The sequence below is a fragment of the Bactrocera tryoni genome, chromosome 5, assembly GCF_016617805.1.
Source record: "Bactrocera tryoni isolate S06 chromosome 5, CSIRO_BtryS06_freeze2, whole genome shotgun sequence".
Classification (NCBI taxonomy): domain Eukaryota; kingdom Metazoa; phylum Arthropoda; class Insecta; order Diptera; family Tephritidae; genus Bactrocera; species Bactrocera tryoni.
This window is the reverse complement of record NC_052503.1, coordinates 48083213-48099956: the sequence shown is the minus strand read 5'-3', so window position 1 is coordinate 48099956 and position 16744 is coordinate 48083213. Positions and strand designations below refer to the sequence as shown.

Here is a 16744-nt window from a genome sequence, read left to right as displayed (position 1 = left end):
GGGGTAAAACACAAAAGTTGAAATTGCTTAAATTCCGCACTCAAGGCGATTAAATATTCAGCATTCGAAATTAGAATCAGCTATTGTCAGTGCCAATCATCGCTACCTCAGCACTGCGTGGATTTCGCTGATAATTTGAAAATTAGACAGCAAAAACAACAAAAGCCCGCACCACTACAAACTCTCTACAACTACTTAATTTCCTCTCGGTTTTATGCGCAGTTACCGAATTGATTAGCATACATCCGCCAGCTGCTCAATTCCGTCGAAGACTCTAGAGCTCGAGCAGTTGTTAAGTATTTGGGCAGCAGCGCAACGCTCAACTCATTACCCGCGGTCACTCCTCCCCACTGCCCTGTGTTTGTTGTAAGCGAGCAACAATATTAGCAAAAGCAGCAGTGAACTACTAGCGAATGCTAATCAAGTGCGCGCCAATTCCTCGCACCGCACAGCTTGATATTATAAGCTGAGTTTGTACTTGTAATGTCGGAATATGCAAAGTTTCTGTCGCGCTGCCGCACTCTGCGCCGCATTTGCAAAAAGAGCCTTACTGGAAAGGGGTAAACTCGGAAACTCATGAGCTGAGTGTGCTGCAGTGTGTTGTGTTTGTTGTAGCAAAACTAACAATAATAATTTCAATTGTGGCGCATAATGAGTTCTTGGAGTGTTGGGAATGCAGCGCAGCGCCGGTGGTTGCGTATACGCCATGTTGTCGCTGCGGCTGCTGTGTATTATTATGTGCGCGCTGCGAATGTTGTGCGGACAAATGCAAATGTCTTTCGTAATCAGTTGTCGGCAGTTCTCATTTCAGCTTGTATTTCCGATAATTTGCTAACTTTAGGATTTAAATTTTGAATATTTCAAAAATTATTTAAAGGGGTAGAGTTTCAATTATCAGTGAAAATGAATTAGGTTTAGTGGGAAATTGCTGTGAATGACATTGAGTGGTGTCTATTTGGAGAATTTCTGTTTATCCAAAAGTTAATTGAAATTAGTTTTTATAAGACTTGAGTATTTAGTTTTGTTTGTGTGTTAGATAAACTTATAATACATAGAACTATTCAAGAAATAAAATTATTAACAAATGAAGTTTGACGTATTTCATGCCAACTAAAAGTATATTACAATTATCTTGAAATGTAAGCAATGTCGAAAGTGAGTGAGTTTTGGCACAAAAATCGCAGACAAACTTGTTAGTATAAGTAAGACATAACGCAACAAAATAATCGAAAATCGCACACTGGTAATCGAAAATTCAAAATTCGCGTTACTTTTCGAACAAACCTCGTATTTTCACATTGTCGTAAAAAGTGTTGAGCAAATTTTCACAAACTTTCTATTACCAAACCTTTTATGATACTAAGGAATTACGTACAAAGTGTCATCAAGACACTGTAGGCCATTTTCCCCATGTATTTATCAATAAATCTCTATCCTAAGTATCTTATGATTCAACTCGATAGTAGAGACTGTAGGAAAATGATCGGAATACTAACCGGTCACTGTGTGGTGCCGGCACATGCCTGCAGAATGGTGCTGACAGATCGAGAAGACTGCAGAAAATGTCAAGAGCAAGGCGCCAACGGAACAATGTCCCGCATTGGCAAGACTACGCTGTAAGCTTCTGGGATTTCCGCGTTATTATACACTGGAGGAAGAATCGATATTGAAGCCGCAAAGTCTGTTAAAATTTGAAAGCGCAGGCATCCAAAAGAATGACTACTCCTCATAGCCCTAGCTGAACCCTAACTGGTATTGCAAAGAATCAAAAGCGGTCTATGCGTGGCTGTTTTGTCTACCAAATTACACTAACCTAGCCTATGATTCAAAAATACATTACAACCAAAAGACTAAAGTCTGTGTTTTCTAATTAATTCCAAATTTGCATTAATTTTGGGACACTTTTTTTATACTTTTAATTGCCTCCGAAATTTCGTTCTGAGTGTTACTTATATCATAGTGTGCTATGTCCTGTTTAGGGTATAAAAATATTTTGTGTCTTGGAAGGAAGTCGACCCTGCTAAGAATTGTGTATAAAATCAAATCATCTTTATACATATATATAAATCTTCTGACCGTGTGTTTGTAACTGAACTGCTCCTAAACGGCTGGACCGATTTTGATGAAATTTTTTATGTGTGTTCAAGGAGATTCGAGAATGGTTTACATTTACAATTTGGTCCACTGGAAAATGTTTTTTTAAATTAATTTTCCATTTGTAATCAATTGCTAATTTTGGAATGTTTTACATTGGATCCGATAGATTGTGCTATCATCGCAGTATCCAATACTCAATCCTTTAATTGGCGTAAACATGCAATAAACCAAACGATGCTAAAGTAAAAGGCGACATCTGAAGACAAGTTTTCATAACGTGGGCAGAATTATTCGTTCTTAAGTAATAAATTGGGTGATTCAATACATCTATGGGTAGATATATCTATATATAAAAAAGAAAGTTATGTTAGTTGCACCATTTATAACTCAAGAACGGCTAAACCGATTTGGCTGAAAATTGGTGGAGAAGTAGCTTAGATCCAGGGCAAGGACGTAGGCTACATCTTATCTCTTTATGTCAAAATTTAATACTACTCATAAATACAAAAACAATGCTTTATTAACACTGGAAATGCCTTATGATCCATTTTTTTAAAAACTAACACAAGTTGCTTCATAAAAATGCTATATCTCATTAACTAATGGTTATAATCCAACTAATAGAAATCATATATAGTATATAGCAGTAGTAGTATTATCTATGTATCAACCACAGTGAAATGGATTAGTATTCTAGTTCATTTTATTTTTTCTTTGTTTTTAACGTCAAGAAAGTTCAATAAAACCACTTAACTCTATACTAAATGTTACTTATGGCGAGCTTTTTAGCTTAAAGGGGATTAAAAGCTTTTGGTGATTCCAGAAACTGAGAAGATTGTTTATTAGAAAGCAGTTACAGCAGCGTTTTCCACGAGTATGTATGTCGCATGGTTTGAAGGTCATGAGTAAACAACTCAGCCGAAGTAACTGCTCATGTAACGAGCAGAAAATTTTTTTCCTTAACAATAAAATAACGTTTTTTTTTATTTACTAAAATATGGAGTTTTACAGGCGTTTGTTTTCATTGTGGCATTTCCTCATTAGAGAGAAATGCTTTCCCGTGCACTGTTTTTACTGTTGGTGGGTGTCGGAGTAGTTTAAAGGTATAGTATAAGTTAGTTAGTCAGAGTCAAGTATAAATCCAAAATCATTTGTTTGTGGAGCTACCTTTACATTAGATTGATGACTTTTAAAGTCAAGTGGTGTATGTGGTAACTATATCTATAACTAAATGCTGAGATTTGTTTTTGAAAATGTTGACATTTATTAAAGGAACAAGTAAGGTTTCTATTCAACCCAACATCTATATAGTCTTCAAACTTTCAAGAATCAAAGCCAGGGCAATAAATCAATGTGCAAAACGTCAATTAGATGATCGGAATCTGAGCAATTATATACACAGTTAAACTTCCCTAACTCGAATCACCATAATTCACAAACAAACTTCGAGTTAGAGAGACTTGGAGTTATGGAAGGAAATTTGTATGAAATTTGATATCTACTGCTAATTCAAAAGTTCAAATTATGGACAACTTCGAGTTATAGAAATTTGAGTTATGGAAGTTCAACTATATACTGGTCAGATGTTTGTCAAACTTTTACAGAAGATGCTATAAAAAATAAAAAAAATAATCAGATTTTCATGAAATTTTTAATTTCAAAACTTTATTTTTTTATTTTTTTCCTCAGTAAGTATTTACAAATTTAAAATTTATAATATTTTGAACAAATATATTTTCTTTATAAAGTGGTATTTACTCGCTTTGTCATAGTTTTCAAAGATTTTTCAGGCTATCTTGACAAGCTCACAGAGCGCATTCAAATTTGTTGGGGGATAATCGTGTTGGCACAGATTGCATTTCCCAATAGCCCACAAATTCTCAATTAGATTGAGATACGGACTTTTTCCTGGCCTTTTCAAAGTGCTAAATTTTTGATCCTCAAGCCATTTTTTCTTTATCTTAGCCGTATGTTGCGGTATGTTGAAATAAAATTTCCTCTATTGAGCATGCACACTTGTCAACCAACTCAGACAAATACTTGTATGTTTGCAAAATATTATTTTATGTATTGGCCAACGTTCCACCAGGTAAAACATGCTCAAAGCTCTTCTGATCGTCCATTCACTGGTTGGATTGTTAATGAGGTTTTGTTGAAAAACGGAAATCATTATATGAAGTATTCATTACTGTAACGCTAGATGGCGTTGAAGTAGCTAAATTTGACGATTTTTTGACAAACAATTTTTTTTATCTTTCGTAAATTTTTTTTTATTATAAAGTACCCTATGTTACTTCTAATACCTTCAAGAGTATATGTGCAAAGTTTCATGTAGATCGGTTAAGTAGTTTATGAGTGAAAGCGTAACAAACAGACTTACAGTCGCATTTATAATAATAGTATGATATGGGAGTTGGGGGTAGTAGCGACCCAATTTTAGCTATTAACATGCCACATACTAATAAAATGTTCCTTGACATTCATTTAGGTAATCATATGGATTTTTCTATGGGAGCTAGGTCAAACTTTCGCCCGATTTTATCCATTTTAGCCATAAACATACTACACTGTTATGAGCATAAAGGTTTATACCGTTTCGCGTCGAAGTTTGAAATTCGTTAGTGTATGGGAAGATAGCAAATTATTGAAGATTCAGCCCATTTTAGGCAAACACTACCTAGAAAATAATACTACTGAATTTCATATGTACATATATCTCACATTGGCCGATATTTTTGGTCAAAAATCAACTATAGATACTGGGGTCCAAATATGCGGTACCTAGGGGCTTAAATATTTTTCCTTGGTTTTTGATAATTGTTGGTCATAAGATGGCCTACTTTATGTGCGCTATTCGTGCAAAGTTTTATCCCGTTATATTAATTGCTTCTTGATTCTTCACTAAAAATGAAAGAGTCAGATGGAATTTAAGTTGTGCTATAACCACTTTTTCATGCATAAATTCAACATATTTGAATGAAAAACAGAGAAAGCCTAAACTTGCATCGAAGCTATAATGCTCATCAGAAATTAAGGTGTTTCCATACAAGAAGATGATTTTGATAGATAAATTTTCATGACAGCTATAATTTCTTCAGAAACACTGTTCAGGGTATAAAAATTTATGAGTAGCTTTCCAATCATATTCGAAATATTGGAACATTGGAGTAAAAAACAAGTAACCATCTTCTAGAAAATCGGCCGCATATATTTATAGACATAATAATTCGCTATTTCACCATTCTGCAGTCATACCGAACATCGGGGTATATTTTTTGTTCGATAAAGAGGCTAATTGTCCATCTTGTCCTTGTTACTGCTGTAAAAAATTACATTTCAAATGAATGTTATTTAAATCTGCGCAAACCGTTATTTACTTCTTTGTTGTGTGTTTTGCTTTATTCCACTTAGCTAATGTAATCCTCCATAAGTGTACTTCATGTACTCTACACCTCAACCAAGTAACCAATGCAAAGCGTATCACTACACAAGGGTCCATTAAATTTCCACTTGATAAGTTCATTTCCATGCACATTAAATTAATCAAGATTATACAATTTCTATGAAATAACAGTTTGTGCATTGAAACTGTCACATTCCATTCCACAACATTCCAGTCGAATGCATTCCATTGCACTCCGCTAAACACGGCCACGAAGCTGCAGCGATTCGATTTGTTCGGCGAGGAACATCAGAGCAAAGGCTTGGCTTGTCGGTGAATACCAAACGGTAAGCACTCGGTGGCGAAACGTCCAATGACTTGCACTCAGCAATTGCAAATATACAAATGTACATGTGAATGGGTAAAAGCTTGTTAGTCACTCCAGCGCTGCTGGCGTCCGGCTGGGTTGTCAGCGACCAGAAAGCCACAGCGCACAATGAGCAGTTCGTTTGAATTTCTAACATTTCACTTTGCTAACGTTTTTGGTTTTGATTTTGTCAAAGTCCCGTTATGGCAATGCAATCGCTAGAATTTCAATTTATTAAAAACTCAGCAGTCACTATTTGCACTTCATGATTCTGCCAAGCGATGGTAAGAATATGCTTGTTTGGATACATATGGGGAGACCTAATGGAAGCTTAATTTTTTTTTATAAAAGTAGAGATACTTTTTCAATAGCCTTTTTTGATAAATCACGCGTGAGTCCTGTCAAGCTGTCATGTTACTTTTGTTCAATATGTTGGGTATTTCATAATGAAAACAACGATTTACAAATCGCTCAACTTAATTACGAAAATTAACGTTCTGTAAAGAATGTGTTTTGTGCGCTGCGCTCAATTTATGGTCAACATAACCTGCCTACTGACCGTACTATTCGCAACACCATTACCCGTTTTGAAACCCGTTAAACATCTTGTATAATATTTGACCGAGTATACCACGTCCAGCACGTAGTAAAGAAAATATAGCAGCCGTAGCTGAGAGTGTACACGAAGACCGTGGAGAGTCGACTCGGCACCGTTCCCAGCAACTCGGATTGACGTATGGAACGATTTGGCGCGCTTTGCGTCGAGATTTTAAATTGAAAGCGTACAAATCAAGAAGCAATTTTGCAAGCACTGAAACTGCTCAACATTCCCAAGCGACATAGCTTCGCTCTACGGGGTCTTGTAAAGTTCCAAGAAGATCCGACATTTTCGAACGAAATTTTGTTCCGAGTTGAGGCCCATTTCTGGCTCGATGGGTGTGTAAACAAGGACATGTGCTGCATTTGAGACGAAAAGCAACCAGAAGAGATTCAAGAGCTGTCGTTTTATTCACGGTTTGATGTGGTCTGTAAGCAGGTGGAATCATCATATGGACCGAAAAATGATGTCGGTAAGAAGGTAACTATCAATGGCGCCAGTTATCGCGCCAGGATAACGGACTATTTGATGACTAAAATTAATGCTCGAGATCTCGGCGACATTTGGTTTCAGGAAGACGGCGCTGCTTCCAACACATCTCGTCAATCAATGGATTTATGGAGATAACACTTCGGTGAGCAGATTATTTCACGTTTTTGACCGGACGATTAACCACCAAGACATACAGTTCGACTGTTCCAGTGGGGATGTGTAAAGTCTAAAGTGTATGCGGACAATCCCGCTTCGATTCAGGCCTTGAAGAAACATATCATGCGTGTCATTCGTCAGTTACCAGTCGAAATGCTCGAACGAGCCACGGTCAACACTTGAAAGAGTTAATCTTCAAAAAATAAATGCCAAAGAATGTTCTTTGGATAATAAACATTCCTCATTAAATGTGAAGTTCTGCGTTTCTTCTTAATAAAAATAGGGAACCTCGTAATGAACCACCCTTTAGTACATTAATATTATAATTGTGAAACCAGTTTTGCTTTTCGAACAGCTACTCGATAACCTATCAGTTGTTATAATTGCTTGCGTTCTTCATTTTACATTTCTTCTAATGATTAATTTCAACAGCTGATTGCTTGATCATTGCACACAAGGAAATTTACAGCTTGGTTAACAACCTACAGGTTTGCAATCCAGTTTCAACTTGATTTCTATTGATTAAGTATTAATTTAGCAAAATAATATTTGTTTTTATTTTAAATTGATCTATATTAAAGGGTTAATTGTTTAATTAATTCTTGCGTGAGAAGGCTTTTAGCTGTCCTAAACTAAATTGAACTGAATTTACTTTTATATAATTTTGAGTTGATGTGGGCGAAAATTTACTAAATATAACTAAAATAACAAATAAGTTAGACCAAGATTTTGATCTTGAAATTTGGCCAGCTAATTGACTTAATCAAAGAGATACCAGAAATTCGTATTATTTAACTGATTTTAAGATCAACTTTGCACGGACAAACCATTTAATTCAACTCATCTCAAGTGAATCTTTCAAATGCTGCCGCAAATTAGTCAATTAAAGTGAGTGATTCAGTTTTTCCATAATAGAGCTAATTAAATCTCGCTTTTATTGAGTCAACATTAATAAATTAAGTCAAATTTAATTTACTTAACGGATTAAAATAGACTATAGCGAAAAAACAAATTAAATCGAGAGAATTGAGTTGAAGGGAATTACTCTAGGCACAACTAAATTGAGTTAAATTAACCCAGATTTCACTCAACTTGATTGTAATAGTTCGTTATATTAAAAGCTTTCGTCAAAATAAAACTGGATTTTTATAAATTAAGAGAACTGACAACAAATTAATTAAAATTAATAAAGACCAATTCTACTTAATTTATAGAAAGAATGTTGAGTCAGGGATGTTAACCTGACCTCCGCTAACAGACCGGTAATACCAGGTCTGTGTGCTCATAGTGAGTGAAGGATTGTTAATCCTCACCATCGACAGCATCAAGTTGCTTCAATATCAGATTCGTTAGGATGTCTGGCCTTAACGGAATCAATGGAATCTGTAAAGATGATAAGCTCATCTCATTTACATTTTGCTTTTGTAAGACTGAGGGTGAAATAGTAGCTCGGCAGACATACTTAGGGCACACCGAGAGAGCTAGCCGAAATTGTCACAATGTATCGGCGTTCTAAGCGAATGTAACAGGATCGGTCTTATTCTAAAAGACATAAATATGCAAAGCTTTTATATGTGAAATATATTAATCAATACTTTGCGTAGTTATAGAGTAACCAAATGTAAGAAATCTTTCCAGCAGCTTTTGGCAACTAAATTATTTTATTTCAGTTTGAAATTACGTGAGCTATGAGTTTAGAGCTATAATTTTGGAGATGTCTAATATCCTTCAAGCCTTAAAATTATATTTCGATGCAATTTTGTTTTTTTTTTTTTTATATTTTACCTCGAAATATCTCATTTAATTTGATCATAAAGATTAGTACTCACTGCGATGTGCCTTGTCCGTGGGATCTCTGCGTAGTACAATTCTACGTTTCGACGAGCAAATGGGTCCCGAGTCGACATCGTGTATGACAATTTTAATGGCTTCACCATCCATCGATGTTTGACGTCGTGGAGCCTCGAGATCCTCCAAATTGGGTCCGGTGAAAGAAGCGATTGGAGGTGGTATAGTGGCGGGCAGATTGGTTGGTAATGCACCGCGTTGCTGCAGCGCCGCCAAATCGGGACTAAGAACGGATTTGCCGATTAAAATATAGCTCAGACGGATTTTAAGAAAATATGAAATTAAATGTGGATGAAATATAATTGAAACATGTTCTGAGGCTTTTTCGCTATTTTCACTTTGGCTTTGAATTACTTTATAGTAGTGTTACGAAAGGTCAATTTAAATAATCAAAGTTTTTAAGACTCTTGTAGCGAGACACAAGCGAATCGAACTTGTTTCTTTAGTAGGTTAGAAAATTTACAACTCACGCAGCTGCAAAAGCTCACTTTTCAAAGAGCCTCAAGAGCAGTAATATTTTTAAAGGTTCTCGGCTTGTACTTACAGTTGTGATCCACGTCGACGTATGCGTCTGTCATCATCTACGGTAAGCACAGGGCTGCCCTTATCAGGACTTGGCGATTCGTCGTTTTGCAGATCCTCAGACGGATGTGGCACACGGAAGGAGGGTCGCCGCGAACCAGGTAGAGCAATTTGTGGCGACATACCATCGCCGGGTGATCGTTGAAGTTGCGTTGTCGCAGGAGTCGCACTCTGTAGCAGATTGGGCGCAAAGACGTCATAAGCGGATTTCCTAGAGAACAAGGAAATGACAGTTGAGTCAAAGTCGTCGCTTAGAGTTCACCTGCTTAAACTAACCTTCTTGGCATAGCTGGTATGCCGAGTCCGGGATCGCCGCCCATCATGCCCAGTGCACCAGCCGCTGCCGCGCCCAGACCGCCAGCTGCCCCGACCGCTCCCGCCGCTGCCATACTCGCACTGTTCATCTCATCATCATAGCTGTGTTGGCGCGCCACACGCGAGCCCCGTCGTGATGCCATGCGCGACAGCGGCGCTCCGAACGGTAGCTGTTGATCCAGGTCCGATTGCCGTGGCGGGCTCGATGAACGGCTCGGCGCCATGCTGCGTCCACCCTTACGAAAGTCCAAATCACCGCCCGGTGTTTTATTGCCCTTCAACTGCATTTTGCATGTACAGGTTGTGGGTTGGGTGTGGGTGGGTGTGGATTACACGAGAGTGGTGGTGGTGGTGTGTAGCGTTTACGGTTATTTTGGCGCGTGGCATCGCGTGATTATGTACATTACACATTAGGTCGGTACGAAAAGTACGAAAAAGGTACGGAAGGTACGGAGAGTGAGTACTGAGGTTTCGCACGCTTCTACACGCCCACTCCTTTTGCACACTCACCCAAACGCAAACACAAACTTAGTTGACGAACGAACATAAACGAACACAATACAACACAACACAATTTTCAACTCAAACAAAGCAAAGCCAACTAAGAAGACAAACTAAGCGTTTCTTATTGCAACAACTAAATGTAACAAGACGCAAGCACTACAGCGGCAGACACACACACAGTTGTTGATGTTGTTGGAACATCGCTTACCTTTTCCAGTTCTTTGAGTGAGGCGGGTGAGACGTCGGAATGCCGCCGGCATTCGGGGCTGCGTGGCGGCGCCAATGCGGTGCCGTTTGCCGGTGCCAATGTCTGTGTTGAGCCGAGCTTGGCATCGGAGTGTCGTCGCTGCAGCGCTTCCAGCACGGGCACGTCCAACATAGAGTCGGTTGAGTCCTGTGGGATGCACACACGCGACGCCATCTTTCGTCGGCACACACTGCAGCGCCACATATTCTGAAAGTGTTTGCAGAGCATTAATACAAAAGCACAAGTAAATGGTTACATAATAATTTCTTCCATAAGAAAATTTGCAGTCATTCTTAGATATTCGTTCGAAATTGAGCGCGCACACAAAGTCTTAATGCCTTACGATATATCAGAAATGCCATGCACGGTGGTCCTTGAGCAAATCTACTGCGATTAAAACAAAAATTATGCGTAAAATTAAACCTTTTCTTTAAAAGTATCTTTGTCAATTTTCGGATTATGATAGTCATATTTTTTGGCAGAAAATTGTTTTAAGTGGCACTTACGGAGAAGATCGGAATCACTGCAGCTGCGGAGAAACTTTTGTGTATTGCGACTGTCGGAGATCGCGTGTAACTCAAAAAATACAGATTCACAACCCAGATGATGGAGAAGAGGTATAAAGAAGGAAATGGGCTTAGCACCACTTTAATAAATATATCGGGAGAAATATTTGCGAAAGTGGTGCCCTTCAGATATTTATTAATCTACACAAAAATTATCAAAATCGGGCTATAATATAACTTTTCAAGGAAATCTGGACGCCAGTGTATTCGGCTGATTTGATAACGCTATTATTAGTTTCACCAGTTTGCTTGTAATTTTGTTTGTCAGTGGTACTGAGGCTGAATGAAAATAATTACATGTAATATTACAGGGTCCGGCACTCGAAGTGTTAATTAAAATTATTTTAAAGAACAAAATGTGTGAAAATAATCATAAATTCAGGACCAATCCACTCTTGCTCGATATGACCACCGTTTGCCTTAACTATGGCCTTGAGACGATCAAAAAATCGCAAGCTGCCCGAATGTGACTTGCCGGTATTTTGGCCCACTCACGGACAATAAGCTTTCTTCAGCATCTCGAGACTGGTGTATTTTTTACTTCGCACCTTGCTCTCCAAATTGACCCAGAGAGAATAATCCATTGGATTCGCATCTGGTGGATTCGAGAGCCATTGTGTGGTCGTAATGAAGTTCGGAACGTTGTTTTCCAGCCATTCTTGGTTCAATCGCGCTTTGTGAGACGGTGCTGAGTCTTGTTGAAACGTCCATGGTTTGCGACCGAAATGTTTGTTTGCCAACGGCTTCAAAGCAGCCTCCAGAACACTTTCCCGATAATATGTCGCATTTACTTTGACGCCAGGCTCGATGAAAACAATTGGAGAGAGCCCATCTGCGGTGACAGCGGTCCAAACCATTATTTGTGACAATTGCTGCCTCCTGGTGGCCAACCGATGACTTATAATAGATGCTCGTATGAACGGTCGGTCAACTATGTAAACCCTAGTGTTTTGAGAGTTTACGAATTGCTCAATTAGAAAAATTTTTTCGTCAGAAAAAACAATGTTCGGAATTTGACCGCTTTCGGCCAAGCGAAGCAACTGATTCGCTCTCTCAAGTGTTACTTGTTGGAGTGAGTGCTTCGGAGTGAGATCATGGGCCTTTTGGAACTTGTAAGGCTTGACCTTGAGCTCATTTTTCAATATGCGTCGTATGCTGCGGTAGGATATTTTCAGTTCTTTGATGGGCACGTCGTCGTGAATTTCGCTCAAGTCACTTCACTTTCTTCACTCTCCGAACCATCTCACGTGGTGTTGCAGTCTTTTGATGACCACCTCCACGGCGTTTTGCGATGCTGCCAGTATCATTGTAACGAGTGATGGTACGATAAATAAAAACTTTATCCACATTAAGATGTTTGAGCTCACGAACAATTGCTGGCTGTGATTTTCCAGCTAAATATAAAGTAATCACACTATCACGTTTAAATTCCATCGCTGATCACTTATTTTTGCTTTCACTTTTGGCAAAACGCTTTTGTACACTTTTGAACAATACGTCGATTTCTTCAAACTTTTTTGCATAAGGGTGGTTTTTTCTATTGCAATTTACTGTTTCCAATTACAGTTTTGCATCTTAATTTAGAGCTTCGTTATGGTACTTTGTAGGTTTTAGGTTATTGGAGATATATGGATACGATACCTCAATTTTTACTCAAGTTACAGCTTGGATGGACAGGCAGACAGTCAACCGGATTTCAACTTTTCTTGTCATCATGATCATTTATATATAGTATATATATCCCAATATCTTTCTCTCTTAGTCTTAGGTAATACCTGCAACCTATAGGTGAACAAAACTAATAATGGGTTGTCAAAAAAGTCTTGCGGTATTTTTATTGATTGTTTTTTTTTATTGAAATTGAAATGAATTTTTGATGACTCATGTCCAGCTCTTGACCGATGCTACGGCTGCTACTACGCCGGTCTCTTTCGACCAATTCAGAGATTTCATCGCAATTTTCGACGACAGGCCTTCCGGAGCGTAGCGCATCTTCGACCACCTCTACACCAGAACGAAAACATAGAAACCATCGTTGTGCGGTGGAAATGGAAACTGTATCGGGTCCATAAACTGCACAAATTTTATTGGCGGCTTGAGATGCATTTTTGCCTTTATCGTAGTAGTACTGTAAAATATGCCGTATTTTCTCTTTATTTTGCTCCATGTTTGCGACGCTGCAACTCACGAACGACTTAAAAGAAACGACAATCAATCAAACACTTGTTAGCGCGTGAAATGAGCTTTCCAAAAAGGTATAGCGTGACCAGATGTGACGAATAAAACTAGAACTACGCGCGTATATCGGAGATGGGTGTATTATTGACTCGATTTATTGATTTTTGGCATTACTACATATTGCTAACAGAAAAATATTCTCACGGATCTCCTTTAAGGTACCTAAAATACCATCAACAATAAAAGTCAATTGAAAGACTCCGCCAGACACTGAGATAGCACTACTGAAATTAAATCAATCCTTACCTTCAAAAGGCGCGTATGGCAGATGTCGGATCATTCGTTTGTGGACTATACCATTTTGAGTGCAGCCACTTTTCTTATTGTGCAAAAATGGGTAAAAACAATTTCGCGTGTCGAGAAAAATGCAGTTGAAGCAAAAAGTTGCCTTAATGTCGTATTTCCGAACACAGCCGCAGGAAACTCAACCAAAAAGAATTGTAATGCTAATTGTGGACGTGATGAAATGGGGACCGAAGTTGATGAACGTATTGGACGCCCAAAAGATGTAGCTACCGACGGCAACATGAAAAAAGTTCACAAGTTAATTTTGGGTGACCGCAAAGTGAAGTTGTTCGAGATGGCAGGCACTCTAAAGATATCAACTGGCCGTATGCATCATAGCATTGATGAATATTTGAGTATGAAAAAACTCTGTGCAAAATGTGTGCAGCGCATGTTCACTTTTAACCAAAAACAAGAAAAAACGTTAACTGCACCGAAGCTAAAATACCCTTCGCAGGTGCATTTCTTTTAGTAACTGTGTGTTCAGTTTATATGGAAGCTATATGCTATAGTTAGCCGATCTCAACAATTTCTTTGGATATTACATTGTTGCCTTAGAAAATAATATATACCAAATTTTGTGAAGATACCACCTCAAATGCAAAAGTTTTCCATACAAGAACTTGATTTCGATCGTTTGGTTTGCATGGCAGCTATATGTTATAGTGGTCCGATATCGGTAGTTCCGATAAATGAGCAGCTTCTTGAGGGGAAAATGACGTTTGTAGAATTCCAAAATGATATCTTAAAAACTGAGGGACTAGTACGTATGTATATATGTATGTAAACAGACAGACGGACAGACAGACGGACATGGCAAAATCGACTCAGTTCAACATACTGACCATTCATACACATACTTTATAGGGTCTCCGACGCTTCCTTCTGGGTGTTACAAACTTAATATACCCTGTTCAGGGTATAACTACGACGAGTTGATAATTCGGGGGAGTGTTTGGAGGTGTTCTAGCGTAATAAACCCGAGTTTTTGCAGCGATATTTGGTAACACTGGCCTACAAAAAAATTTTTTTGGTTTGGTGCAGCTCTGCGCGCATGTTTTTTTCTTCTTTCTTATGAACAAGAGTTGATATGGAAAATGTGACTTGTTTTATCCTATCTACTCACAAAATACATCCAAAATCAGGTATAAAATCTTAGGCACCAAAAGGAGTGCAGGCCAGTGTTATGGATGAGAAATTACTCAATCATTCCCCTTTATAAGTCCAATTGACAGTCATCCGATGGTACACGGTAAAAACGGCTCTAAAGCGTGGAAAAATGCAATAGTCGGCTGGCAAGGGATGCCCATAGAATAATTGTTTTTTAACTATCTTGGAAACTAAAGGACTATCATCGGCGACTACTACTATTTACATGTTGTAACTACTTATTTATTTGAAAACGAAATCACTGAAAAATGCCCGCATTTGAGTCGAATTTCAACTCGCTTGTCACCCTGTACGTTAAAACTCCTTATCCCTATCCATTAGTTTCAGCGACACAAAGCAGCTTGTTTTCATTATCTCAAACTCAGTTATTGGTTTTTATTTTATTTGAATCAAAAACGCTGCATTACATACTGTTTTATTAATCGCTGCATATCTAATTCGCACACAATTTATTTTAAACGTAACTCCCTTAAGTACACTCTTGCCGATATACGAAGGTAATAAATCAGTGGGAGCAAAGTACTGAATAAAACAGGCGATGGCTAACACCTTCATAGTTATTCAAATGCCATTAAATGCGCAGCGTTAGCCTTAAATGCACGGAAGGAGAAAGGAAAAAAATGGAATAATAATAAATGAATTGCGCATGTAAAATGAACTAGCATCCTGCGCGCACAACAACAACAACAACAAACGCAAACAAAAACGTGCTGCAGATAGGGCGGGTGAGGGTCGGTTGAAGGGCGATGGCGGAAAGGATAACAATGGCTTATAATTTGCTTGCATGAGTGCATTTCCTATTTACGCGCCTTTAACAAGCAACTGCAGGATGATATGAAATGTGCAAAGAGGATGAAAACAACAACAACAACAACAACAAAAGGGACAAATAAAAATAGAACATAAAACGTGCAATAGCGCTGAGCAAGATGAATGGCACACAGAATAGCGGATACTAAATATTTGTTGTGCATGTGTCATGGCGTATACGTAACCTCACACAGCAACTGGCAGCCAGTGCACTTGTGGCACGCACGCATACCGTTACATGCGCAACAGTTGTGTAACTATACAATGTTAACATTTTGCATTGTACATGACTTCAGTAAGCATATAAAGGGTGTTACGATAAGGCTGCATTGATACTTAAATAGTGTGGTGGAAAACTAAGTGGAGTTTTTCTTTGCCGAAATGCATCTTTTCAAGCTCGTGGACTAACTCATGTTTTCACCTCTGAAACAATGCTCAGAGGCATTATAGCAAGTAAAAGCTCTAAGGGGGGAGCCTGTTTTAGAGGCTTCAAAAAATCGATTTTTTTGAGGATTTTTTCGGGAGGGAAAGAAATAAGTGACTCAAGCGAAATTTCTACACTTTACAGTTATATATTTAAACATCATTCACAAACTTTTTGGATACGAAATCTTTGATTTTCTGCCTTTAGGAAACAATTGCCCGATGCATCTTGCATGTGCATTTGTCGGACGGCGGGCAGGATGCAGGTCGCAATTTCTATCGGAAACAGAAAATTCAGGGATTCATATTTGTTAATAACTTATCCTCTAGTTAAACTAAGAAAATTCCAAAAAAAAGAAAGTGTAAAATTCAACATTTTTTTTTTAAATTGAAAAAAGTGGTTCTATCCTGCCCGCCAATTAAGAAAAATCGTAAAAATAAAAAACCGAGAAATTGCTCGTCAAAGTTTTCGCTTTCTGCCCAATAGCTCATATACATATGTATCTGCTAGACGCTCGGTCACTATTTCCCTTTTAGCTTCGAAAATATTTCGTATTCCCTTCTGAAACTTTGGGGACATATTATTAGATTATTTTTAAAGAGATTTAAGCAAAAAAAAAAATATCGATTTTTTGAAGTTTCTAAAGCAGGCTCCCCTCTTAAG

The 16744-nt window shown here is 38.1% G+C and overlaps 1 protein-coding gene across 2 annotated transcripts in view; it reads right to left on the bottom strand.

The window, feature by feature from the left end:
* Positions 1-16744, bottom strand: part of LOC120779062 (regulating synaptic membrane exocytosis protein 2) — a 414623-nt gene that overhangs the window by 119870 nt on the left and 278009 nt on the right. Inside the window, exons 7-10 of one of the 2 annotated variants that reach the window (XM_040111195.1) lie at positions 10550-10795; positions 9799-10118; positions 9485-9733; positions 8922-9163 (exon numbers count right to left, since the gene is read on the bottom strand). In XM_040111195.1, coding sequence (XP_039967129.1) covers positions 8922-9163; positions 9485-9733; positions 9799-10118; positions 10550-10795 — 1057 coding nt within the window. The remainder of the gene's footprint in view (positions 1-8921; positions 9164-9484; positions 9734-9798; positions 10119-10549; positions 10796-16744) is intronic. The other variant, XM_040111196.1, reaches the window with a different exon arrangement.